Raw genomic sequence first — 15,727 nt, 5'->3', positions numbered from 1 at the left:
AAGTTGTAGGAAGTTCTTGTGTTCTTCTAGATGTGGTGGGCTGGGTTCTGGGGGACTGTCACTGCCTCAGGGGAGCCTCTGAGGTATTTGCAGCATGCAGGAAGGTCCCAGCCTGAATGGACACAGCCCTTGAGCACACAGGCAGCCAGCAGAAGCCAAAAGTGCTCTTTGGCTCAGCTTTCCATGTGGCTGGAGCTGGCTGGAAGCGATGGAATGAGGGCTGGGCATCAACCTGAGGTTAAGCTGCTGAAGTGGTGATGTGTCTGGAGATGGCAGTCTGGTGAACATAAGAAGAGGGTCTGGAACCACTGCGGGTAGAACCTGTGCTCAGAAGGCAGCTGGTTTCAACCTTCTGTTCCTCAGATATGGAAATATTTCCTCTGTACAACTGTATCACTTAATTCTGATTTCCATTGCTGTGCAGAGAGCAAGCCCCCAAAGAAGCCTCTCCTGCTTCTGCATCGTGGGCAATCGGCAGAGTTTGATGTCATTTTCGATCCCACCCTGGCTCGACGTGTGGAAGGGAAGATCCGTGTTTTAGTGGGGGACACCTACTCTGACAAGACCCTGATAGAGCTGGTGGGTGAAGGCCACAAGGATGAATTCACCCTCAACTGTCTAGAGGAAGACCCACAGTTGAGGAATGATAAGAGCAGTTGGAACAAAGACATCATTGATGGTAAGAGAGGAGAGGCTGCCAAGGGGGAACAAGGAAGAAGAAAATATCTGATCATGTGTGTCCTCTCTCTAGCCAGGCCTGGGCTGTCACCCCTGGACATGGAGGCCCGTGGGTGTGGCAGCCATGCATGCAGAGCAGTGTGTGCTGTGCTGCATGGCGCTGGCTCAGGGGTGTGCCAGGGTGTTTCCCTGACAGTGGTGGGATGGGGAACTGCCTGGGGAGCTCCCTGCCAGAGGGAGGAAGGCTTGGAGCAAGGAAGCATTGAACATACAGGAGTCTGTGCATGTGAGGGGGGCGGGGTGGAACTCCCTGCATGCTGAGATCCCTTGCTTTCCTCCTTAACAGCTGTCAGACTGAACCACATCCAGTTTGGGGACTGTCCTGTTGGGAAGCCCTGCCACAGGACCTTCACCATCACCAACCACACCGGCATGACGTTCATGCGCTTCGAGTGGGAGGCAGACGTCCCATTCCAGTTCTGCCCCAGGGTGAGTGGGGGCTGCTCTGCCTTTCCCCATTGCTCAAGCCCTGCCCTGGCGTTCCTGGGAGCTGGCAGGGAGACCTCCCATGCCAGTGCTAGCCCATTCCAGTGCCACATGGGAGATGCAGTCCCTGGCTTGGCTGGGCCAAGGCTGCCAGCCTTGCAGAAAAGGCTTCACGTTATGGGAGGTGGTACCTTCTCTTCATACTTTTGTCTGTCCAACTTCACATAAATCCACACTGAGGTGCAGGTTCCTGGCACAGCTGCTCACCACATCAGTCCCTTTTGCTATCAGTCCTGCCCTTGGCAATGCTTCCTGTTTGGTCTTGACTCCCTGATTCTCCCTAGGTGGGACATCTCCACCCTGGCTGCACCAAGGCCATCACAGTGACCTTGAAATCAGATGTCCCAGCCACCTTCAGGAGGCACCTTGTGAAATGTAAGGTGACCAAGATCAAATTTGAGCTGCCACCATGGAAGGTTCCAGACTGGGACGACGAAATGTGCATTGTCGTGTGGAAGGACATCACTGGGAAGGACCCAGCAGCCCAATGGCCTGAAAAAGAGAAGGTAAGAAGCAAAATGGCAAAAAAAGCCACCACAGCTTTTCCAAAAAGAACCACCATAACACCATCACTGCTGGCTGAGCAGCTCCTGCTTCCTCTGGACATTGGACAGCCCTGAGGTTCACCAGCAGTGCATTCTAGGGGAGAGGTGGATGCACACGACCCTCACCCAAGAGGAGAAGCCTTTAGACAAGAGACCATTAGCCACACACTATCAGTCTGTGCCACAAGCACAAGTGCTGCAGCCCATGTTGAATGGGAGACAGTGTTTTATGATTATCTCATTTTATGGTGTTTGAAATCTCTCCATATGATGTGGTGCCCTTTCACCAACAAGGAGTTAAGTCTGCTGCACTCTGTCTCTTCTTTTGAAGTGGAGACAAATACACTTTTGCTGCACCTGCTGGTGAACTCCAAGTTTTGTCTCCATGGATACCAGAGATTTTGGTTGTGGTCTCTGTATTGGGAGGGTTATCTCATCATGGAGTAGCCCAGGCACTGTATGACAGTATGGAGGAGTCTGGAGAAGGATCATGTGTGGAGACTCTTGCTTTTATTGTCAGTATTGCCAAACACACTCAGCTTGGGTGAAGGTTCTTTCCAAGTTTCTGGACCATTTGAAGGCCTCTAAACCATCCTCTTTTCTATCAGAACATCTGCAGCTGGAGACTTTCCTAGTGAGATCTTTCACGTCCCAAAATGCCCATCCCCAGCTGCCAGCAGTGTGGCTGTTGCTCCACAGGTGACATCAGGAGAGCACTTTCTCCTAAGACAAGAAGATGCTTCCTAGAAGTCTTCAGTCATGGGGTTTTCCACCCACAGAGCTCCAGCAGGGGAACTTAACCCTAATTTTGAGACCTGCTGGATTTCTAGGGGACCAGGGAAAAAGTCAGTCCCTCTCCAAGGTTGAAGTACAGGGATTGGAACACCGCTGTAGTCTCCATGGGTACATTAACAGCTGTGGTAGGACTGCTTTGATCAGTGGGCAGAAACAACTCCTGCAGCACAACAGTCCCAATTCTGTCATCTTTCCAGGGAACTAAAAGTGAATGGTCCTTTCTAGTCCCTCTATGAGGCTGATCTTGGAGGCCAAGAGATTCCCTTCTCAGCCTGACTTTCTGGGCTCTGCTCAGTGATTCTTTTCTCCTCTGTTTGCAGACAGTGGAGACAGTCCCGGAACCGGCTCACACTGTGCTGAAGAAGAGCGGCCAGGAGGCCGAGCTGTACCTCAGTGCCTTGGTTGCCTACGCCCAGTTCAAACTGGACACAGTCGTGGTTCAGCTCAAGGACACCTGGCCCTTCCAGACAAGGACAGCCACGTGAGTGCTGAGGCCAGGCAGGGCCCTGCCAGCGGGAGCTGCCTTTGTGTAACTTTGTGCTGGCCGTGGGTGGGGAGACAAAACTCAGGACTCCAGGTGCTCCAGGTGCTCAGGAGACAAAACAGCCTCGTTTATTATTCAGAGCTCACTGAAATACCCAGTGCAAATCTCCCGGGCTAGACAGCCATTGGCTGAGATCTCTCTCCCTGCCCAACTTCCTGGCCAGGGCTGTGCTCACTTCTCAGCTTGGATGGGGCTGGCCAAGGGTCCCCTGTAACTTATCTGGGAACACGTTCAGGCATGAGCTAGGCCAGCTGAATTGGATTTGTGTTATGGCCAGATTCACTGTGTCCAGTCCAGACCAGCTGTACTGTGACAATGCTGTGACACCTTTGCCCAGGGCTGACCCAGTGCCTGCTTCCCAGAACTCCACTCCAGCCAAAACCAGCACAGGCTTGTTCACATGCATGCCAAGCCAAGCAGGAGAGGCTGGTCAGGAGAGGCTCAATGCTGCCATTTTCTGCTGAGAACAGCCATGGGTTTGCTTTCGCTGCGTGTCACCTGTCCTCATCTGCTCAAGAATAAGTTTGCAGTCAAAGCAAGACCTAAAGAAAGTCCAAAGTAAGCCCCTTAGCTTCAATATCCTGGGCACCATGTTGGCCCTTTCCTCTTAAACTTCCAGGCTTTGAAATACTTTTCTGGGCCACACAAGACAGCAGTCTGAGCATGGCAGGGCTGCCTGGGGAAGAAGATGCTCCTCAGCAGAAAGTGGTAGCAGGAGTCCCTCAGACAATGTTAGTGTACTATTTGCTTTCTATTTATTGGACTTTTTTTTTTAATTCCTCCTTCTTGTGTTTCAGTTTCAGGATGCACAACACAGGGAAGGTGGCCCTGGAATACTTCTGGGAGGAAGCTGCACCTGCAGATAGTGAAGCAGTGAGGATGCCATATTCAACCTCTCTGATGAGTAAGGGCATTTCATTTGGTAGCTGAGGGCCTGGAGAGAAGACCCTGCCCCTTCACCCCAAGACTTGAATTGCTTTTTCCTTCTTGTCCACACGTCCACTTTCATCAGCACCTTCCCAGCTGCAGCTGGAGAGTTTTGTCCTTTCCCCCTCTGCCTTTCCGCCCCTTTTGTTCTTGCTCTGCCACTTCTGCTCTGCAAAGGAGCTGAGCCAGGCTCTGGGGAGAGCCACGTGCTGGGTCAGGACTGGGAAAGGGGACATCAGGTCATTGCTTTGAGAAGTCTGAGACTGGGCAGAGCAATGGTGTAACGAGTGAGCTGCCCTGCAGCCACTGTCTGTGTGCAGTCCCCCACTCCAGGGCAGCTGCAAAGTCACTGTCTAAAACCAACTCCTGCTTTGGCACAGGAGTGTGTGCTGCAGGCAGAGACCCTGCTCCCAGAAGCTCTGTTCCCTGCTTGGAACTTGGCCAGAGATGCTCCGAGTGCATCCCAGCTCTCTTCCACCTATGTGCTGCAGGAGGCAGCGTTGCTGGGAACACAGATTTTGTCTTTGAATGGTGTCCTCTTCCTCTCTGCAGGTCGGCTCAGCTCTGCTCCTGTTGTAAGGCAGCGCAGAAAGCTGGTGCTTCGTTTCCAGAGGGAGCAGGACCATCCTTTTGAGACGCATCCTTCTGAGCTGCGGCGCCTACAGTGGCTTGCCAAGGAGCAGCAAGATTCCGAGCAGGAACAGCTGCAGAATTCCGAGCAGGAACAGCCAGATTCTGACCAGGAGCAGCTTTCTGAGGAAGAGCAGCTGGATGCCAAGCAGAAGCAGCGTTCCAAGAAGCGGTGCCGCTCCAAGGAACGGAGTCTCTCCCCGCAGCGTGCCACTTCCTCCCTGGAAGTCCTCCCAGATGTCACCCATGACCAGTCACTGTTCTCCATCAACCCCAACTTCGGCACCATCACTCCTGGCCAGAAGAAGACCTTTCATGTGCTGTTCTCGCCAAAGGATGTGGGGAACTTTGAGACCACCATGCAGTGCAGGTAGGAAACATTGACACACTTGCCAACTCACACTTTTGATGGCTGTCACTGAATCACAGGGTGGGACAGGGTGGAAGGGACCACAGGAGGTCATCTGGTCCCACTTCCCTACTCAAGCGGGGTCATCCCAGAGCACGTGGCACAGAGCTGTGTCCAGAGGGCTCTGCAATAATTCCAGTGAGGGACTCTCCACACCCTCTCTGGGCAGCCTGTCACCCGCAAAGGGAAGAAGTTCTTCCTCAGGTTCAGGTGGAATTTCCTGTTCAGGTTCTGCCCGTTGCCTCTTGTGCTATTGCTGGGCATCACCAAGCACAGCCTGGTTCATCCCCTAACACCCTCCCTTCAGTCCCTCTGACTGGGATGGGGAGGTGGGCCTGGAGACAAGCAGCCCCAGAGAGGCAGCAGCTCCCACAGGAGCGCAGAAAGATCATCTGGCCCTGGGAGGGAGACACTGGCAAAAGACACTGCATGAAACATTAAGCTCCTGAAGGGTTATAAGGTGTAGAATGACAAACCCAGGGACCAGCCAGTCCCCAGCTCTGCTTCTTGCACAGAGCTGCTCACTGCTTGCACAGAGGGAGGATGCAACGCTGGGTGCTCTGCAAGGAGACAGAAAAGCGTCTGGCTGGAAATGTTTGTCTGGCTAATACCAGTCCCTTTCTCCCCAGCATTCCTAACCTGGAGCAGACTCACAGGACGGTGCAGGTGGTTCTGAAAGGCAGAGCCCGGGAGTGGAAGCGTTTTGGAAAACCAAAATGCTCTGCCTTAGAGCAGACAGACGAAGGCCAGAGACACAAGAAGCAGCTGCACTGGCAACCAACACCAGAGTGACAGCATCTGTGTCAGCTGGAGCATCCAGCAGGAGCCGGCAACATCTTGTTTCCTACTGCTGATGGTCTCCCACCCTTTACATGACACCTCTGCAGCTCCCCTTCCCAGCTCCAGTGCACATAATCTTTTAATTAACAAAGTTAACTAAATATTTGTTTGTTAATTTGTTAAATAACTTAAGTTTCAGTTAACTGCTAATAACCAGTTGCTAATAAAATGTTAACTGTTAGCCATGGTGCCAGAGATCTTTCCTTAAACCCCACTACCCCAGTTCAAACCCCCAAGTTAGTACATTTTGAGGTTCCCCCCAGTTCTCCCCAATCTCCAGTTACTCCGTTCACCCTTTCCTCCCTGGTGTACCCAAAATGGCTCCTGGAGAGCACAAGATGGTGGGGACCACATGGCCAGGCCCCTCCCTTGTACTTCTCCTCCCCAAAATCCTTTCCTTCTTCCTACCTCCAACCCCTTCTTCCCTGATGCTCCTCCCCCTGTTATCTCTCCTCCTCCAGTTGTCCCTCCCCTTCCTGTCCCCTCGGACCCCTCCTTCTCCACTTGGGCTCCTCCTCCTGAAAAGGTCCCCACCCCTTCCTTTCATAATATCCCCTCCTCTGACCCCTCCTCTCTCCCCTGCAGCACCACCAACCCTCTTCTGACTTGCAGTTCCCACGCCCCTCCTTCTGCTTCCCACACCCCGTGAGCCACAAGTGACGAGCCCAGGAACCGGAACCCAGAACAGGAGACCCTTCCTCTTGCCACTCCAATTATGTTCAGTGGTTGTGGGAGTGCGCTTCCAGAATGGGAGCCATTCTCATTTCAAAACAAAAGAGAACTTTGCAAAGCCCAGAAAGAGTTTGGAAAGGGAAGCAAATATTTTAAGGGCCTTTTAAAGGCCCCCCTCTCCTCCAATCTCTCGGTCCTGTATGACCTCCATGATTTATTTTCGTGCCTCCTTACCCCATCAGAATATCTTGCATGGGAGGGGGCATGGAAGAGGTCATTACAGGCCGTATGTTCTGAGCTATTGCAAAGTTCTGACAGCGCCCTTGATGCCATTGGGAATAAAATAACAACCGACCACTTGAGCGGCGATGGGGAATGGGCACAGGGGAAGGACCAGGCCCGGGTTTTGCCGAGGCCAGTCCTTGAAAAGATCAAAACAGCTGCAGAGAAAGCGTTCCTCACGTTACCATCCAGAGAACCCCAAGCTAGTTATACAATCATTCTGCAGCAACCTAATGAGGTTTTCCTAGATTTTATTGATAGGTGGTGGGTTCACATGGAGAAACAGGGGGAAGAGCCAGGGCTGCATTCTGCCTTGCTGTTGGAATTAGCAAAAGCAAATGCCAATGATCCATGCAAGTAAATCATTATGGGAATGCCCTTGGATCCTCTACCCACCCTCACCACCATCATCGAGGTGTGATCCAGAAGGCTGCCAGCTTAGGGGCTGACCATCATAGACAGCCAGGAAGGACGGTGGCTCCAGCAGCGGTGGCGGTCCCACCACCACCTGTAACACCATGGGAACCACGGTGCCATCGCTGTGGGCAGCGAGGGCACATCACCCATTTCTGTCCAGTGCCCAGCCCTGCGGGCCAGGACAAAGGAACTGGAGGGGAGGGGAACTTACAAAAAAACCAGAAGGGCAGCATGAACCTCCTCTGCGTGTGGATAGAAACAGAGCAGGCTTTGCAGGGGGAGGGGGGCTCAGACAAGACATTTCTAACTGGACTGACTTTCACCAAAGGACAGATAATACCTTCAATAAAGTATGGCAGCCTCAATAGCCACTCCATTTAGCAGCAGGAGAAGACCATCTTTTTAGGTCCTGCCATTGGACCGGGATTGCCGTGGACCTACTGGGCAGAAGATTGACTTTCCCTGACCCAGGCTGTAAGTATTTTGTTACTGGAGACACCAAGCACACACCCACAGAGACTGAAGGTCTCTCTGGTCACTCTCAGGGTGATCTGGATGGACCCAGCTCTGGGCCCCTCGAGGAAAACAACATTGAGGGGCTGGAGTGTGTCCAGAGAAGGGCAGTAAGGCTCATGAAAGGATGAGAAAATGTCCCATGAGGAGTGGCTGAGGGAGCTGGGTTTAGTCAGTCTGGAGGAGGCTCAGGAGGGACCTCACTGCTCTCTCCAACTCCCTGCCAGGGCCATGCAGTGAGGAGGGGCCGGTCTCTTCTGCTGGGCCTGCAGCGAGAACCAGAGGAATTGGCCTCACACTGAGAGAGGAAATTCAGGTTAGATTTTAGAAAAAAAAATTCACTGTTCAGGTGTTCAGGCCTGGGAATAGGTTGGCCAGGGAGGTGGTGGAGTTGTCATCGCTGGAGGTGTTAAAGAGGCCTCTGCATCTGATATTCGGAAATGGTTTAGTGGTTTAGGGTTTGCAGTGGCAGATGCTGGGCTGACATTGAACTGAGTGGTCTTAAAGATCTCTTCCACCCGTGACGGTTCCACAATTCCAAGAGCTTCCTACCTGGCTGAGGGGAAGGCTCAGGGCTGTCCCGAGTCCGCCGCGCCCTGAGGCGCTCGGGCGGGGCTGCGACTGCGGCGGCTCCTGAGGGGCCGAGCCGGGCGCTGCCCTCAGCACCGCGGGGCCGCCGCTGCCCCTCAAGCCAGCGATCCCATCCCTCAGCCCGGCGATCCCATCCCTCAGCCCGGCGATCCCATCCCTCAGCCCGGCGATCCCATCCCTCAGCCCCGCGGTCTCACCCCTCAGCCCGGCGATCCCATCCCTCAGCCCGGCGATCCCATCCCTCAGCCCGGCGATCCCGTCCCTCAGCCCGGCGATCTCAGCCCTCAGCCCGGCGATCCCATCCCTCAGCCCGGCGATCCCGTCCCTCAGCCCGGCGATCTCAGCCCTCAGCCCGGCGATCCCATCCCTCAGCCCGGCGATCTCACCCCTCAGCCCGGCGATCTCACCCCTCAGCCCGGCGGTCTCAGCCCGGCGATCCCATCCCTCAGCCGGGCAGTCTCACCCCTCAGCCCGGCGATCCCATCCCTCAGCCCGGCGATCCCGTCCCTCAGCCCGGCGATCTCAGCCCTCAGCCCGGCGATCCCATCCCTCAGCCCGGCGGTCTCACCCCTCATCCCGGCGGTCTCACCCCTCAGCCCGAGGGGCAGCGCTCGGCAGCGGGGACCCGCCTCGCCTCAGGATCTGCCCGGAGCCCCCCGCTCCGCCGGGTCACAGGTACCTAAAGCCTGTGATCCTGAGGAGCCTGTGCTGGGGCCGTGGTTGGTGTCTCACGCTTCTGCCATAACAGCTTCAAGGGGAAGTTCACAAAAGTTTAAAAGCAGAAACCTGGACTAGTTCTAGTTCTGAGTGTAGTTTCAGAGCAGTTGGTGTGTGACAGGACTGGGCCTCAGCATGATGGACCAGCAGTGGTGTTCCCAGTGCCAGGAAGGGCTTGTCCCCTGCTCTTTTTATGGCAGATACTCTGTGTGTCAAAGCTTATTCAACTCTCTCTGGCTCCATGCTGGAGCTGATAAAGGTTTCTCTAAAAATGTCAACACTGTCAAAATAAAAATAAATAAAACAAAATAAAAATGTTTCATTTCAGTCTAGCTCTAAGCAGTAATGACTGTTTACATCTGTGTGCCTCAAGATTACCTTTATTCCACGGGTACATGCACACAGACAAAGCTCATCCCTCACCTGAGCTGAAGCAGTTGCAGTGTCACTCATCAAGTGCAGCAGGAAGCTCAGCTTTGGTAAGAAGGCTGACCTTCCCCTTGCTGTGCAGAAGAAATGCTGTGCATTTAGAAATGCAAAAGCAGATTGTAAAGCTGAAGTCCATTAAATACCGCAGTCAGGATCATGATTAGGCAAAAGAAGCTGCTCAAATTGCAGAGAGAATTATCACTGCATTTAAGCTGCAGTTAAGTAGAATGCAATAGACATGGGAATCTTGGAGACAAAACAAACCAAAACAAAACAACAGAAACATCACTTTTATACTGGTGTCAGTGACTATCCTTAAAGGTGCTTTTTTTTGATACTTCAAATGATACAGAGATGGTGTTTATGTGTTCCAGTAGTCTCAAATAATCATTGTCTTTGACCAATGCTTCTAATTCAGACAGAATCTCGTCCCCAGCACGAGCAGCCTCCCAGAGGCAGAAATGGGCCAGTTTTGAGCTGCCCAGCTGGGCTGACCAAACACCAAAGCATGAGCAGCTCTGCACTCACTGAAGCTGCTCTCAGTGCTGTGGCACAGCCCAAGGCACAGCCCATGCCAGTGTCACTGCCAGCGTCTCTCCACGATCAACGAGGCACGAACAAACCTGAGCTATGGGCACCCTCTGCAGCTTCCCCTCTTCTCACTGCCATCCCAAAGCTTCTCCTTTTGGGTGAGCCATCTCCCCTGTCCTCTGAGAGAGTTAATGGCTGGAATGTCAAAGGCTCAGCTGTGAAATCATGCTTGGAAGGCAAAGCTTTCTCTTTTACACAGTGGAGAACGATGGTTAAAGTAGAGCAGCACCCCAAAGTGACATGCTGACCTGGAATCCCAATCTCCTTGCCTTACATTTGAATTTTCACTTGTCTACCACATGAGCAAGCTACTGAGCTCTGCAGAAGGGCAAATGGAACAAGAGGGAAGGTTGTTATTATTTTGGGTGGCTTTTTTAATGAGTTGATGATAGCCAAGAATTGATTTCATAATGACTGGGGCAAAGTACTTGTTATGCATTCACAACTCCATTCACAACTCAGCCACCAGCTCCAGTTATCAGATTGTGAATTGTTCTAGCAGAAAGATCAAAAACTCTCAGAAATATTTTTATTTTGACACATTATTGGAGGGGAGGAATTTTTTCCTCACACTGTCACAGACTGGAAGCTTTTTCTTGAATGACTTTGTTGCTAGTTTTAGATGTATTTCCCTTTTCCTTGCAGATAAGAGATGAGGAAAGCGGCTACAACAAAAATCTGTTTTGCATTCCTAAGCATTATGAAGAGGATTTAGAAAGAGTCTTCATTCCTCATGGACTCATCCTGGACAGGTATGAGGGTAAACAGAAAAGAATAGGGACAGTGATGCCAATTTTTGTCCCTCCAAATGAAAAAAGCCTGAGGTCCTGCCCTGTGCAGCCCATGAGAAACGGGGAAACCCTGCAGCCCAAACACTTCTGTCCTAAAGTCTGGAATAAGAGGGGGTTCATGGAGAGGATTCCTCTGCAAGCCCAGTCAAGCTTCCATGTTCCATCAACTGTCTTCAAGCCCAGCTATCCTGCAATATTTGTGTTTATGGGTTAAATCTGCTTATGCTGTGCAAATACATAATTTATTTTCCGGTGACTTGCTGTGCTCACAATTTGCTAGTTATAAAAACCTAACAGCAAGATCAGAGTTTTTACTTGAACATTGCTTAATAGATGCACAAACAGCTCTGATACACAGAACACTTTCCAGAATTGCCTTTTTTTTCCTTCTTTCTCCCAGGACAGAGCGTTTGGCTCGAGATATCATGCAAGACATGGGAAGTCATCCCATTGTTGCACTCTGTGTCCTTAAAGGAGGCTATAAATTCTTTGCTGATTTGCTGGACCAGATAAAAGCACTGAATCAAAATGGTGATAAATCTGTGCCCGTTACCGTGGATTTTGTCAGAATAAAAAGCTACTGTGTGAGTAACTTTCTTTTCTTTGGAAAATTGACTCTCTCCATAGACTGGCATTCTAAATACTGGTAGTTTGTGTGAGAACCCCACAAAAATTGAGTTTATGTGTACATTCTGTTCAAATTACATACTAAAAAGGAACTGATTTACTGATCTGCCCCAAAGGGTGGATATTATATATTCACTGGAATAAACATAGCAGAACACTCAACATGACAGAGCCAGGGGCAGATCTCAAACTCCTTCCTCTTGCAAGAAGCAAGAGCAGCTCACCTTTCAAACAAATACAGGACAACACTTTGGGGCATGCTTTATGTGACTTCCATCTCTTCTTTCTCCTTCTAGAATGAGTCACCTGCAGAAAAAATCAGTTTTATTGGAGAGGAGCTGTCTACACTAAGTGGGAAGGTATGAATTGGCATCTTCAGCTTTTAAAGGAAAACAACTGTTCCTGTGTATTTTCCAGGAAATCCATCTTTATTAAAGATTTTGATACTGCATACTTCCAGCCTCTTAACACTGATTTAAAATGCTGGGCTTTGAAACAGTGAATAATTCCCACTGATCTCAGTGGAAACTTGAAGTGATCAGCAATGAGTGCTCCCAAAGGTCCATTCCCCATTTTATCCCAGAACCCCCAGAAATGAACCACACTCAACTGATTCATTCAGTGCCTCTAGAATACAGTGCTGTACACAGAGCAAGATACAGACCTGACACAGGTGCCTTTATCACCATATTTTAAGCTTTCATAAATACTTACAAAAAGACTCTTCAGTAAGCACCGAAGTCAGTCAGTAGTTCAAGTGACAATCTCCTTTGAAAATCAAGGCAATTTCCTTGTATCTGAGGGTTTTAGTGTGCTTTTCTTGGCTGTATGGTTTGCTGAAAATTGCCATTTAAGTATTTTTTTTTCTTTCCCTTCTTTCCCTATGCAATCTCTTCCAGAATGTGTTAGTAGTAGAGGTAAGTAATGACTGAAGGAGGGGTGGAATGACACAGATTCTTTTCTCCCTTCTTTTCAAATGAATACATATTACATATAAAATAATAATTAATGAAGTTACTGGGCTGCCAGGTTGGTATGCTCTAATTTAATCCACTGACAGTCTGATTTTCCTTTCAAACTTGAAGGATAACTTATTTTTTTTATCACTTTCAGGACATTATTGAGACTGGTAGAACAATGAAAGCACTGCTTTCAAAAATAAAAGACAAGAAACCAAGGATGGTAAAAGTTGTAAGGTACAAGGACACAGCTGCTAACTAACACATTCAAATCATTTGGGTGAATAGTCATTGTATGCTGCCAAGTGCTTGTTTGGCTTGAAGTTTGGGGGGAAGAAAGCAAATGCAGGAAGCAATCCTTACCCAGCTGCTGGAAAATTAAGTGTTTCTTGAACTGGGAAATTTACCTGTGCACTACCATCCTCACTGCTCAAATTAATAAAGAAAGGTTTTATAGCTCTTTCTGTGTAGTCCATAAAGTCTGATGGATTCCCTGTTTCTTACTTTATGTCTGAAGGAAATTGATGTCTTTCCATAAGTTTTCTAACGTTGCCTCAGTTGCCTCAATACTGGAATGACAACACTCAGAATATCCCTTACTATCCTCAACTCTAGAAGTTTCCAGAATCTGAGAGTCTGTCAGCATTTGGAAGATGACTTCAAGCAGCATTCTAGATCTGCTTTTAGTAGGTCTCTAAAAGGAAATTTTGTGGAATATCCCTGTGTCTGTCAAGTAATCACAATGCTTTATAAAAACAGTTGCTTTATGCACCAGTTATTCAGACAGGCCTTCTAGGGACTGTCCAGGAGGTTCTCAGTTTCTTCTGAAGTGCACAGGCAAACCAAGAATAGATAAGATTTTGCAGAAGAAATGTCCTTTTCTCCCTCCCTCCCCACTAAAATCATTCCCAGCCACTCAGACATGCTTCCCCCTCTGTGCTATTCCAGTGTCCTGAGGCATTGCTACGTGGAAGGGCAATGACCTGAGACACAGGATTGGAGAGAACTGAATACAAACCAGAGCCACTTGGACATAAAGAATGAACCTAGATCAGAGCCTTTGCTTCTCCCTCCACAACAAGGCTGAACACCACTTCTTTCTGTGAAATAATCTCACTGTCTTGATTTAATTGCATGATTTTAGAAGCTTATGGGGAGGTGTGGCAGAAGGGAAGTCTGCAGCTTAGACATATTTTAAAAACCAACCTGCTCTGCTCTGCCTTACAGCCTGCTCGTCAAAAGGACATGTCAGAGTCCAGGTTACAGACCAGACTGTAAGTACCATGTTTTTCTAGTATTTTCCAAAACACAGTCTTACAATTTCCCTTCAGGCAGCACATCTGACAACTGCACAGAAGTTTCAAGAAGGCCAAGAGAAATGGGGAGAAACTCCATAAAAACTTGTGAACTAATGTCCAGCTATGGCATCCTGAGGCCTCATGACCACCTTCTGTTTTTCCCCTGGCTGGCCTCAGTGCAGGTTTAGCTATTTGATATATAAATTTAACTATTTAGATAGCAGAAATGAATCAAACCTTAACTGTGTGTTGCTTTGCTTTGGCCCTGGAGGACATTTGTTTTGACTCTGCATTATTAAACTTGCCTTGTTTCCAAACTGAAAAGTCCTACTGAATCACAGTTCATCTACTTTCACTCAAGTAAAATCTCATTCCTTGTCTTTTCTCCCAGGACTAACTCATAACCAGGTTTTAAACAATTATTTTGTTAATAAACATAACTCTCTTAACACCTTAATTATATTACTGACTGATGGGAATGGTTTAGATTCTAACCTCTGTCATCAATTTATAGCTCAGATTCTTAAGGAAGCACCCTGAAAGAGATGATGCCTATTACCCTTAGCTCAAGTATGTGTTGAATACAAGCTCTGCATTTAAAAGCTATTTCCACCACTGAAGTATAAAAAGATCTGTATTTTCTTACAGATACAGGCTTTGAAATCCCAGATAAATCTGTGGTTGGATATGCTCTTGACTACAATGAATACTTCAGAGATCTAAATGTAAGTACATGCACATTCCTCCACTGCCAAGTATCAGGTACCCAGCAAGAAGATTTGCTTCTACTCAGAGCTTCTCAACAATTAAAAAACCTTCAACTCCAGCTAGAAACTTCCAATAAAGGAGCAAAACCATTTTTAAGGTGCCAAGTTGGTAATGCAGTGTAGGTGCATGAGAAATGTTTGTGCTTCACCTTTTTATAATTCTTCTCCACAAGTCTCATGGCTCAGCCATGCTGCAGAACATTCAGAACTCCCAGGATGGTGAGCAGCACACAATCTGTGACCCCATCTGAAAATAACTTGTAATTTGACTTTAATTGGATATTTGGCTGACTTAGTTCAACCCTGTGTTGCTCTTCAGCCACCAGGTCTTTAAAGCAGCCCTGCAGGGACTCTGGGTGAAGGTTTTCCATACACTTAGGGATAACATGTCTTATATCTTACATGTCTGTAAGAAGTCTTCCCTTATTCCATTACAGCTTCTTCAGGCTGCACAGAGTAGTAGCCTTGGAAACATCATAAACTGATAGGGTTGATCATTTTTACCTCCTTTGTTTTCAAAAGTACTTCCTTAATTCTGTTTAACTCAGAAAGTTTTTTACTTCAAAGCCTTTTTCCTAAGACAAAGCAGTCCTGCTGAAGACACAAACAGTCTGTACTATTGCTCAGCAGCATTAAGGAGCATGCAGTAATTTAACAAACCTAAGTTCTTTAGAATATATAAACCTATATATTACAAATAAACTTGCAAAGAATACTAAGAGCTGGAGTTTACTGCAAGTAGGAAACTTCCAACTATTACGGTTGTAGTGTGTTTTTAGCACAGTGCTGGGAATACAGCTGAAAATCAATCTTACACTTCATTCCAAGATAGAGATTGATAAATATTGTACTTTTTATTTTTTTTTATTTTTTTTTTTTCTTTTAGCACATCTGTATTTTGAAAGAGAACGCCAAAGAGAAATACAGGATGTGATAATCTCAGTCTTCTGGAGCACTGATTTCTGGCTGCTGATTAGGTGATATAAAGCATCCCATCGGGAAATTCCTTTTGCTACTTGCGTGTCCCGGAGCAGCAGGAGAAGCTCCCCGTTAGTGGCAGGAGCTGCAGCTCGCTCATTGCCCGTGTGCTGCGCGCTGAACACGAGCTCTGGAGACGCTGGGATTTTTCCTGCTGGAAGCAGCAGCAGCAGCAGCAGGA

General features: G+C 48.7%; 2 protein-coding genes across 2 annotated transcripts in view; both read left to right on the top strand.

The window, feature by feature from the left end:
• The window catches only part of LOC131582745 (hydrocephalus-inducing protein homolog), a 57,810-nt gene extending 51,944 nt beyond the window's left edge, over positions 1-5,866 (top strand). The window contains exons 51-57 of the mRNA XM_058846213.1: positions 425-679; positions 1,025-1,167; positions 1,509-1,730; positions 2,885-3,045; positions 3,906-4,012; positions 4,588-5,035; positions 5,704-5,866. Coding sequence (XP_058702196.1) covers positions 425-679; positions 1,025-1,167; positions 1,509-1,730; positions 2,885-3,045; positions 3,906-4,012; positions 4,588-5,035; positions 5,704-5,866 — 1,499 coding nt within the window. The remainder of the gene's footprint in view (positions 1-424; positions 680-1,024; positions 1,168-1,508; positions 1,731-2,884; positions 3,046-3,905; positions 4,013-4,587; positions 5,036-5,703) is intronic.
• A 4,500-nt stretch (positions 5,867-10,366) lies between these two features.
• LOC131582561 (hypoxanthine-guanine phosphoribosyltransferase-like) lies at positions 10,367-15,502 on the top strand. The gene is made up of 9 exons (XM_058845876.1): positions 10,367-10,393; positions 10,772-10,878; positions 11,318-11,501; positions 11,841-11,903; positions 12,444-12,461; positions 12,658-12,740; positions 13,731-13,777; positions 14,450-14,526; positions 15,455-15,502. The coding sequence occupies exons 1-9, from the start codon at positions 10,367-10,369 to the stop codon at positions 15,500-15,502; spliced, it is 654 nt and encodes a 217-aa protein (XP_058701859.1).
• The last annotated feature ends 225 nt before the right edge of the window (positions 15,503-15,727 follow it).

This window comes from Poecile atricapillus, chromosome 10, assembly GCF_030490865.1.
Source record: "Poecile atricapillus isolate bPoeAtr1 chromosome 10, bPoeAtr1.hap1, whole genome shotgun sequence".
Taxonomy (NCBI): domain Eukaryota; kingdom Metazoa; phylum Chordata; class Aves; order Passeriformes; family Paridae; genus Poecile; species Poecile atricapillus.
Note: the sequence above shows the minus strand (reverse complement) of the source record. Positions and strands in the feature narration are given on the sequence as shown.

Excerpts from the sequence above, each read along its gene's own strand:
- LOC131582561 (XM_058845876.1), top strand. The coding sequence starts at position 10,367 with ATGCTGACCTGGAATCCCAATCTCCTT. Across the intron at positions 10,394-10,771 it reads CCTGGAATCCCAATCTCCTT|ATAAGAGATGAGGAAAGCGG; the intron begins GCCTTACATTTG and ends TTTTCCTTGCAG. Across the intron at positions 10,879-11,317 it reads CATGGACTCATCCTGGACAG|GACAGAGCGTTTGGCTCGAG; the intron begins GTATGAGGGTAA and ends TCTTTCTCCCAG.